Source organism: Falco cherrug, chromosome 3, assembly GCF_023634085.1.
Source record: "Falco cherrug isolate bFalChe1 chromosome 3, bFalChe1.pri, whole genome shotgun sequence".
NCBI classification, from domain to species: domain Eukaryota; kingdom Metazoa; phylum Chordata; class Aves; order Falconiformes; family Falconidae; genus Falco; species Falco cherrug.
In genome coordinates, this window is record NC_073699.1 from 115,500,111 (window position 1) to 115,510,538 (window position 10,428).

The 10,428-nt window shown below is 62.5% G+C and overlaps 1 protein-coding gene across 4 annotated transcripts; it reads left to right on the forward strand.

Moving 5' to 3' along the window:
- The first annotated feature begins 1,442 nt into the window (after nucleotides 1-1,442).
- On the forward strand, nucleotides 1,443-10,428 carry E2F2 (E2F transcription factor 2). 4 transcript variants are annotated; one of them, XM_055705959.1, is made up of 7 exons: nucleotides 1,443-2,073; nucleotides 6,263-6,361; nucleotides 7,289-7,376; nucleotides 7,741-7,960; nucleotides 8,037-8,231; nucleotides 8,411-8,525; nucleotides 8,816-10,428. In XM_055705959.1, the coding sequence occupies exons 1-7, from the start codon at nucleotides 1,795-1,797 to the stop codon at nucleotides 9,302-9,304; spliced, it is 1,485 nt and encodes a 494-aa protein (XP_055561934.1). In that variant the 5' UTR covers nucleotides 1,443-1,794; the 3' UTR covers nucleotides 9,305-10,428. The 4 variants fall into 4 exon arrangements, with proteins under 4 accessions (XP_055561934.1, XP_055561935.1, XP_055561936.1 ...); XM_055705960.1 differs by having other exon boundaries at nucleotides 8,073-8,231; XM_055705961.1 differs by lacking the exon at nucleotides 6,263-6,361.

A 10,428-nucleotide genomic window follows, 5' to 3' on the forward strand; every position in this document is an offset into this window, starting at 1 on the left:
ATTTATCCACCCTGCCAGGCATGGCGTTGTCTTTGTGTGCTGAAATGGAGACAGCAGTTGCCTTCTCCCCGTAGGGGGGGAGATGAAGGTCTGGGTGGGTTGAGCTGCCAAGCTCAGCCGCGCTCCTGGCAGAAAGAGATGCTGCCCAGCCGCATGGTGGCTTTACTGCTGCCAGGCTTTTTGTTCTGCCTCAAAGCCCTTGCATGGTGGGAGGCAAATGTCTGTCCTGGATCATGAAGTTGCCTTATGCTGAAGAGGAGAAGGATGGAGAGGAAAGAATGGATGGGGGGCAACCATGTGTTGGAGGGGAACCATGAGATGGAGAGGAACCAGGTGAAGGAGAGGAACTAGGCGATGGAGGGCACCCAGGTGATGGAGGGCACCCAGGTGATGGAGAGGAACCAGGCGATGGAGGGCACCCAGGTGATGGAGAGGAGCCAACAGCTGTGGCTCAGTGGCCTCAGCAGGATGAAACTGGCTCAGGCTGTGGTGGCCTTTTACTGGTTCCAGTAAGTCTCAGAGTTGCCCTTACTCAGGGATTTGCCATTGTCTCGGTGCTTTCTGCCACCACTGCACCCTGAAGTATCCCCCTGGCAAAACTGGGGGCCCTTCACCCCCTCTTTCTCCTCCCTCTTTGCCAGAAGGAGCTGGTGTACCCCAGGGACACGTGGTGGGTGGCCGATGGCTGGGACTGGTGGGTGATGGATCAGGTGAACTGCTGTGAGTGAACCAGGGAGTCCTGCCGAGGTCTGGCCCCCCCAGGCAGCGCAGACCCCTGCCTGCTCCCTGCCTGTGGGGGGTGGGATGCTGCCAGGCAGCCTCTGGCTGGAGCACCTGAACACATTTTTCTCCCAAATAGATGCAACCCCCCTCCAACCCTGGGTGGCTGCAGCTGGGGATGGAGATGGGGGTGTGATGGGGATGGGGGCCATGGTGGTCAGGGGAGAGGGGTGTGGGGAGTGATGGGGATGGGGGGCCAGTGAGGGTTGATGGGGATGGGGGATAATGGGGAGGGAGGGGCAATGGAGATGGGGGCCAATGGGGCTAGGGGGTGATGGGGATGGGGAAGTCACAGCCCTGAGCCTGGAACCCACCAGACTCGGTGGGGAGGAGGTGCCTTTAATAAATAAATAAATAAATAATAATTAAAAAATCAACCCTAGTCATCAACCCCAATGGTCCCCATCCCTGCCCCAGGCACCCCCTCCGGAGGTGGTGCCAAAGAGGCCACGCCCCCCTGCTTTGCATACAGCCGCCGCCGCCGCGCGGCCGCTTTAAGGCCCCTCCCGGCGCGGCCCCGCCGGTTGCCTCGAGGGGGCGGGGCTGCGGCAGCCAATCAGTGCGCTGCGTTTTCCGCGGGAAATCCGAATTTCGCGGCAAGGCGTTTGGCGCTTAAAAAAAAAAAAAAAAACAGGAAAAAAAAAAAAAAAAAAAAAAAAAAAAAAAGCGCGATCGGGGCCGGGCGCGGGGCGGGAGCGGAGCCGGGCGCGGGGCATCGGGCCGAGGCAGGGCTGCGCTCCGGGCTGCCCCGGCCCCCTCCGCCCCACCGCGGCTGTCTTTTGGGGCTAAAGAAGCTTTTTCCGCCCGGTTTTGGTGCTGCCGCCGCCTGCTTCTCTGCAGGTATTTCGGGGGGGGGGTGTGTTTGGAGACCGGCCGGTGCCAGCGCCCGGCGGACCCCCCCCCCGCGCCCCCCCTAAAATGCCACCGCTGAGATTGTGACCCCTTCCTTGAGGCAAAATCGTGGGGTGCTTCTGCCCCCTTCCCCGGCCCGGGCTTCTTGGAAAGGACTTTGCAATGCTGCAGCTCCCCCGGGGAGTGTCCCCCGCCCCGGGGAGGGGGGGCGCCGCCCTCCTGCTCCCCCCCTCCCACCCGAAGAAGGTCATGTCGGTGATGGGCTCCTCTGAGCAGGGGGCTTCCAGCCTGGGCAGCCCTCTGTTATCTGCCGGTTGCTTCACCCAGCTCTACAAGCCGGCGGCTGTCAGCGTCCCCGCTCCCCAGGGGGGGTGTCTCTATGCCACCCCCCAGGGCCCACAGCTCAGGACCCTCCGCTCAGCCTCAGCGGGACGGCTGCCGGTAAGGTGTCTGCGCCCCATCCCCTCCTTGGGCATCGCTTCGGTGGGATGGGAGGCTGGGGACTTTGTGCAGGGTGGCGAGCAAGGGATGGCTGACCCCAGGAGGTACAGCACCCTCCCAAATTTTGCAGCTTATACTGGGGTCAGCACCCCCCCCCCCTCAAATGACTCATTGGGGTGGGAGAGGGTAAGGTTTGAAATCAAAAGTCGCAATGAAATGGCTCATGCATTTCTCAACTTCCTTCGCCCCTGCGTGCCCAAAGCTGGCTCCTGGCTTCCGCGTTTCAGCCTTTTTTCTCAGCCTTTTTTCTCAGCCTTTTTTCTCAGCCTTTTTTCTCAGCCTTTTTTCTCAGCCTTTTTTGCCTCTCTTCAGCTTGCAAACAGTTTGCATCGTGCCTCGAAGCCCGGCCACCGAGCTGAGGCCCTTTGCAAACCTCTGTCCACCCTAGGGAAGCAAGGGCTGGGTGCAGGCAGCACTCCTGCCGCCGGGGGGGGGGCGGGGGGCACCATCCCTGCTGGCTCACCCCGCTTCGGGACTGTGACCCCTGGGGTGACCCATCACCCGTGGAGGTCGGGGGACGTGGGGCAGGGGTGGTTCAGCACCACTGCCCGAGCTTGGTTCCTGCCTGTGGTTACAGCAGAGCTTGCAATATTTTCTTTTTTTTTGGGGGGGGGGGGAGGGGGGAGTGTGAATTTGAAGCAATTCCCATCCTCCATGGGACACCCCAAGGCTTTGTAGCAGGGACCCTGATGCTGGCAGTTGTGCAGGTTGGCACAGGGAGGGAGCTGCTGGCCCTCCTGTGTCCCTGTCACCGAGCCTGGGGTGCCTGCTGTCCCTAAACAGGGAAACCGTGGCCCAGATGGGGTGCTGGCCCCATGCCCACTGTTGGGGTGCGTGGGCAGCACTGCCCAGCCTGTCCCTCCTGCTGGAGGGCCCCCATCAAGACCCTGGCCGGCCAGCCCTGCTGGCAGCTGGCATTTAATTCCTGCCTGCCCCAGCCCGGGCACGCGTCCAGCCCTCACTGTGAGCCTCTGTTCTCCCCGGGTCCTGGGAGGGATCCCAGACCCTGCTAACTTCGATTTAGCTTTTTCAAGGCTTGATTTATTTATTTATTCCCCCCCCTTCCCCCTTTCCCTGGTCCCTGATGCTCGGTGCCAGCTGGGGACATTGCTGTGCCTGGGGGAGAGCGGGTGTCTTTGCGCTGTTGCTGCGGGGCTGGCTGGGGCTGTTGCGAGTCTCATCCCGGGGGGCTCTGGGGCCACCTGTCTCCTCCCCAACCTCTTTGTCTCTGAGCCACCTGTGATGCTGCATCCTGTGCTGCTAGGGGCTGCTGTTGAAGGAGACACCCGTGCCCCTGCCTCCTCCCCTAAAAACACCCCACAAACTCACAGTCCCGTTCCCACGCATCGCTGCAGAGCTGGCTTTGGGCTAACAGCCTCTTTGGCATCACCACCATCATCATCATCATCGCCCACGCCAGGAGATGCTCAGGGTGCTTGGGCCTGCAGCTGTCCTCTGAAAGGGGTCTGCAGGAGCATGGGGACATGAAGTGCTCCTGCATCTCCCTTGGTGGCTTGCAAGTGGCATTCCCCTCTGTCCCCATCCCATTTCCTGATGCCGTGATCCCGTTCCCTGTGCTGGATATCCCATTTCCAACCCCAGTGTGACACGCTCAGCCCTGGCAGCTGGGGCTTACCCCAGCATACACCCCATTTACTGGCACAACCTTTGTGTGCAGATCCGAGGCAATCAGATAATGAGCATTTCCTCCCAATTCCTAAGCTGGGTGATTGCAGCCGCTCCCACCTGCTTGCTGGATTTGTGCCATATAAATTATCTGGGGTCACCTGGTCCGGGTGGAGGGACCCCATCACCCCCATGTCCATCCATGAGAAAGTGGGATGGGTTGTCTCTCACGGTCCAAAACCATCTCAGATTATCTGTAGTCTCTGATTTGAGGGTCCTGGGGTAAGTAAATGCACTTTCCCCCATGAAAAATGCTATTTCGGAGCGGTTTTAGCCTGTGTCAATCCCATCCTCAGTATTTGCCCTGCTTCTAGCCATGTGGGCCCTCTATAGGGACCATGGGATCTCTATAGGGGCTCAGGGCTGCAAAGGAGCCCCGGGCAGAGCGATATCTCCACCGTGGGGTCCTGGCTCTCCCTGCCTGCTTCACACAGGGACAAGGGCGTTCAGAGTCCACCGTGATTTCGATGCGAGCTGGCAGGGCTAAGCCACCTGTGCAAAGAGCACCCAGGGTGGCAGCCGCTGTGGGTGCTGGGCTGGGACCCTTCCACACCGGAAAACCGCTCAGCAGCACCCTGGATTCTTCTGGGGTGACCCAGGGTGGTCCTGTCCCTCCTTGATCCCATCATGGGTTTTTCTGCATGGGCAGGAGGGGGCAATTTTGGGGTGCCAGGAGCTGGGGGGATGAGTGGGAAGGTGTCCTGTTGCCCTCAGAGGGGCTTTTTCTGGCTCTGGCTTTTACAGCCTCCGGCTCTTCTCTGTGGGAAACGTCTCTGGCCAGGCCTTTCCCCTCTGCTGTGCTGGGATGGGGCTGTTGGAGGGGATGGAGACTCAGGCTGCATCTCGGAGTGGGGAGTGGTACCCAGGGTGGGGGGTGCTGCCTTCCTCCCCAGCACAGGGTGGTCTCCCCATCCCAGGGCCAGGGCTGGCATCAGCCTCCCTGCCCTGCCCACGGTATGGCTGAAAGCCCCCCTGACCACCCAAATCTGGGGGTTCTGCATCACCCTGTGCCCCAGTAGCCCTCAGCCATACCAAAGGCAGTGGGAGCTGCACCTGGGGGGCCTGATCCAGCAGCCCCTTGGCATGAGCAGCATCCCCGGGCACGATCCTGGGGTGCTCTGTGCCACCCTCCCAGCTCTGGGTGCCCATCCCCGGGCGCTGCGTTCCCACGCCCCAGGGTGTCGGTGGGGCTGGCAGAGGGGGACCGGGTTGGGGGGGGCCAGAAGGGCCGGGCAGGGCCCGGGCAAGCCCGGAGAAGGCAGCGGGTGCTGTTGAAAGGAAGCGTTGGCAGGAGGAGCCCACCGCGGCCCCCCAGGGGAGAGGGCTGCTCTGATGCTTGGGCTGGGCGCAGGGTGTAGCCCCTGGCGCCAGGGCTGGGCCGAGGGCTGCTTGGTAGGCAGAGCTGGCAGGGGTCCCGGCCTGCCCCCCCCGCTGCCTTACCCCCCCAGCAGGCTCCTGCCCTTGCCCGGGGGAGGGTCGAGCCTCTTTTCCCACCCCCTGTATCATATTGGGGTGTAGCTGGTGTGTCCCCCCATCCTGGGAAGCAGTGGCTGGGGGCTGGCAAGCGGCATGGGGGGGTCCTGCCATGCCCTGGGGGAGTCTTGGAGTTTGGTTCCTGCCCCCCCCCATCTGCTCTGGTTCATCCCAACCCCTCCAGCCCTGGCAGGGTGCTGGGAGCCCCTTGTTGTGCCCCGCTCAGCTGTCGTGTGCCTAATCCTGCCCGGCTCGGGGGTGGGGGGGTGGGGGGGGCGGCAGCTGGGACACTCTTGTCCATTGTCCCTCGCTGGTGCGTCCCAGCATTGCGGGGTCCTGCCCCTGCCTGAGCCCACCAAACTCCCCCCTCCCTGAGCTGCCCATGGGGGAGCAGGGGGTCCCCCATTCTCCCCTCCTGCACATGGGAAGGGGAGACCACCTTAGAGCCTTGGGGGGGATCGGAGGTGGCTGGGGACAGCGGGACCTGCTGTGGGTTGCTTCTGTGCCTCAGTTTCCCCATTGCTTGGGCAGATGGGGTGCAGCTGACACCCCCATCCCCATCAGCGATGGGAACACATGGGCGGCTGTGGCCATCGGTATCCGGAGAAGCAAGGGTTTGGGTGCCAGCAGAAGGGGGGCCAGGATGATGCCCCCCCTCCTTGTCCCAAATCGAGCTGGCAGATGCATGGGGTCTGATCCAGGGCAGGTGTTTCCCATGCGCTCAGCGTTAACCGTTGGGGTGCCGGCAGCTCGGGGGCAGATCCGGGGGCACGGGGATGGAGGCGCATTCGCTGGGGAAAACCTGCTCGGGGAAGGGAGGGAGGGAACAGATTCCCACAGGAGCTCAGGACCAACCTGGTTCCCTGGGGGGGTGGAAAACAGCCCCCGGCTCCTCTCCCACCGGCCCCCTCGGGTGGGAACACCGCCAAGGTGCCCAACCCTTCCCCGCAAAGTGGGGTGTGCTCCCCAGGGAGCTGCTGTTGGAGCCACGCTGAGCCGGCACGGGGACCTGGGCGCCATGCGGGACGTGCTGGGGGGGACCCTGTGGGACAGCCCGACCTGGGAGCAGGTACTGGGGGGCTATGGAGTGGGGCTGGGGGCATTGCTTTCTGCTGCTGAGCCAAAGTGTCCCCCCCGCAAGTCCCCCTGCTCATAACTGGGGATGTGGGGGGATCCTGGGGGATTTGCACGCATTGGGGGGGGAGGTTTGGTGACATCCCCCAGCTCTGCTCTGCACCGGCTCTGCTGCACCCCAGGCCCCCCACCTTCCCTGGGTCTTTCTCTCCCCGAGTGATGCTTGGGGGAGTCGCTTGGGGGTGATTTCAAGGAGCTGTTCCCCCCCCGCCCCCCCCCCCGCCCCGGCTGAGAGGACAGCATGTGCAGGGAGGTGTCCCCGCACCCGGCACCCACCCCTCCTCAACCCCCCACCCCACCTCACCCATTTCCCTCCAGCTGGGTGCACGTGTCTGGGGCACCCACTGGTCCCCGGGGAGGGCTGAGCCCGGCTGGTCCCAGGTGCACCGGTGACAGCTGGGTGCCCTTGGCTGCCTCCAGCCGTGGCTGGGGGTGTGTGGGGGGGGTGAAACCCTGCACCCCAACGAGCCAGCTGGCAGGGTGGGAGGGTGAGGATCCGGCCACGTTCCCAGGGCTCAGCCCCGTGGAGCTGTGCCAGGAGCTGGGGGTGAGGGGAAATCCCGGTGGGTTCCCCACGGCTGGGGTGGGCTGGGGTGCTGTGGCGGAAGCGGGCAGGAAGCCATGGGGGGTGCAGGGACCCCCCATCTCCTCCCCACCCAGCTCTCCCGGTGGCCCCTCGCCCTGCCGGGTGCTGTGGGAGCCCTTCCCAGAAGGGGTTTTGCAACCGGATGAACCTCTTGCAAGATCCCCCCACCCTGGGCTGTGGCACCCAGGACTTGGCTGATGCCCCGGGGTGGGGGGTCTGGGGGACTCAGGGGGGTGTCTGGCTCAGCCCTCACATGGGGTTTTCTCTCCAACCCAGGCCAAGAGAAAGCTGGACCTGGAGGGCCCCGAACTTTGCACGCCCAAGGGGAAGGGCAGGACCCTGGTGCAGGTCCCCAGCCCCAGGAGTAAGTGGTGCTGGGCGAGGTGGGGCAGGGGGGAGCTGGGGGGGGCGGGGGGGGGGGCACAAGCTCCGTTTCTCTCCCCTCTTAGAGCTGCTGCAATGTCCCCTCTAGCACCACCCAAAGCGACTCGAAGTGGCACCGTGGGAGCAGCACCTGCTCCTCGGCCCCTCCTTGCTATTTGAGCTGATTCAACTCTGCGCTGGCAGACCCGCCCCCCCATCCCGAGGGGGTTATTTCTGGGTTATTTTTCCACCAGGTTAGGGATTGTACAGTGTTTAATGTCCCCAGCGTGTCCAGCCCCATGTCACCTCCACCTCATGACCCAGGCTAAGGAGAGGATGGGGGGGTTCTCTCGTTTTCCCCGCAGCCCCCAAGTCTCCTGGGGAGAAGACTCGCTACGACACCTCGCTGGGGCTGCTCACCAAAAAATTCATCCGTTTGCTGAGCGAGTCGTCCGACGGCGTCGTGGATCTCAACCGGGCGGCCGAGGTGCTGGAAGTCCAGAAACGTCGCATCTACGACATCACCAATGTGCTGGAAGGCATCCAGCTCATCCGCAAGAAGTCCAAGAACAACATCCAGTGGATGTGAGTGATGCTAGGGTGCTGGAGGGGCACAAGGGGTCATGGCAGGGTGGGGGACAGGTGGCTCAAGGGCATGTAGGATGTGCTGTCCCTCAGGTGCCATCTCTGCTGGCAGGGGGACAGGGATCTTTGAGGACACGGTTGTGACGGCGAAGCAGCAGGCGCTGCGGGGGGAGCTGGCTGAGCTGGCCAGGATGGAGAGGACACTGGACCAGCTCCTGCAGGACTGTGCCCTGCAGCTCCGGCAGCTGGCTGACAGCGAAGCCAACCAGAGATATCCTTGCTGAGGGGGACAAGGGGGGAGGACAGGGTCTTGGGGACCCCTCTGAGCCCCTTCTCCTCCAGCTGGCACCCCCCAGGCTGGGGGGGATGTTCAGAGGCTGCTGTTGGGACTGGGGGGTTGAGCCATCCCCTCTGCAGCCCCCCTTTTTCCTATACCTTATCCCCGTCCACGCTGGCGTACGTCACCTACCAGGACCTCCACACCATCAGCAACTTCAAGGAGCAGACGGTGATCGCCATGAAGGCTCCCCCCGAGACACAGCTGGAGGTGCCAGACTTCAGCGAGGTGTGTGTGGGGCCGGGGGCCGTTTCCCCGGCTTGTGGCAGGGTCAGGGCTGGGGTGTGGGTGCTGCTGCTGCATCTGCACCTTCCCTGATGGGGTCATCTGGGGTGTCCCAGGGGTGCAGCCTAGCATGGCCCTGGATGGTTTTGGGGTATCTCCACGGGGCTGTTTGACCCTGACCTGGTCCTTTAGGGGTTGGAATGCCCTGCCTAGACCCCAATGGGTTGGGGGCGGTAGGATGGGATGTGGGGCCTTTCTGGGTGCTCCACTGAGTCTTGCTCTGCTCCCCCTAGGACAACCTCCAGCTCCACCTGAAGAGCACCAATGGCCCCATTGAGGTCTACCTCTGCCCGGAGGAGATCGCGGAGGAGAGCCCCACCAGGGACCATGGCACCCCCTCCGCTGCCACCTCTCCACGGGACCATGCCGTACCCCCTTCCCTGCCAAACAGCCCTGGGCCAGCCCCACAGCCGCCCCACGTCTTCCCCCAGAGCTGGGGGGCCACGGAAACCTCCTCCTCCTCACCCCCACCTCTGCCTTTCGCTGTCTCGGGGGGGTCCAGCTCGCTGCTGGAGGTGGAGGCTGGGCTTCTGGGCTCGCCCCCACACCTCCTGCAGCAGACGGAGGACCAGCTGCCCTGCACCCCCTCCCACCTGGACTTGGGACCCTTCATCACCTTCTCACCCCCCCTAGAACAGGATGACTATCTCTGGGGGCTGGAGGGTGAAGGCGTCAGTGACCTCTTCGAGGCATATGACCTGGGGGACCTGCTGAAGCACTGAGCCCTCCCCTCCCTATTCCTTTTTCCCTTCCAGCCACTTGTGTCCCGAGTGTGTGGGGTCTCTGTGGGGTGGCTGGAGAGTGTGGGGTTGGTCAGGGAGTGCTGTGTTTTCTGAGGGTGGTGGTGGGGGGGCTCATGTCAGCTACCCTGGGTGGCTTCTTCTCCATCTCCTGGGTTGGTTGTCACCTGGGGGCTCTGTCACCTCGCTAGGCTCTGGGAGCACTCTGGGAAGGTGTAGGAAGGATGCAGCCAGCTCCTGTCCCAGCGCTGGCCATAACACCGCAGGGTGCCAGCACCAATGCTCCCCCGCTGCCCCGGGGCTGCTGGTGAACTGGGGGTGCCTTTGAGTGCATGGGTTGGGTTAGGAGCACCCCTGGGTGGGAAAGGAACCCCTGCCCAGGATGGGCCATGTTGGGGGACTGTCATGTTTTGGGACCATTCCAGTTGCTCCCCAGTTAGACTGGTTTTTCAGGGTCATGACAGATTTTTTTTTGAGCAGCATTTCCCCCTTGTGTGGCTGGGAATATCCTTAAAAAAATAATCAGGCAACAAAGCTGAAGTCACCTTTGGATGGTAGAGGATGAAGCTCATGTGTGGGCACTGCACCCGCAGCCTCCAAAATCAGCAGCTCCGGCAAATCCCTGGCCAGGACACGGAGCCATATTTCTTGGGGGGCTGTGGCCCCTCTCCCCCAGTCCGCACCAGCTCCCTCTAGCCTCTTGGAGCTATTGGTGCTGGGGGTATCAAAGCTGGAGTGTACTGGGACAAAGGATGCTATTAACTGGTGGCTGGAGCATCACCTGCAGAGGGGCTTGGGTAGCGGTGCCGCATGAGCCCCCAGACATGGGGCTGGATACGGCTTTTAATTGTGCCATTGCAAAATATATGTAATTATTGCACTGTATTTATACAGGACCCCCCTTTCGGCATGGTGCTGGTGAGGGGTGGGTTGGTATTTTGGTTGTTAAGTGAGTGTATTTAAGTTGTCCGTCCTTGGGTTGGTTCTGCTGCAGTTTGGCTTGGAGGCAGCGTGGGTAAGAGTGTGTTTTGGCATGGAAAAACTTGTGGCACTTGATGTTTTCTGCCTGGGAGGGGGTGAAATAAAATAAAACTTTGGAGTTATAA

Coding starts and splice junctions, on each gene's coding strand:
- E2F2 (XM_055705959.1), top strand. CDS start 1,795: ATGCTGCAGCTCCCCCGGGGAGTGTCCCCCGCCCCGGGGAGGGGGGGC. Junction 2,074..6,262: donor CCTCAGCGGGACGGCTGCCG/GTAAGGTGTCTG, acceptor TGTGCTCCCCAG/GGAGCTGCTGTTGGAGCCAC. Junction 8,526..8,815: donor AGGTGCCAGACTTCAGCGAG/GTGTGTGTGGGG, acceptor TGCTCCCCCTAG/GACAACCTCCAGCTCCACCT.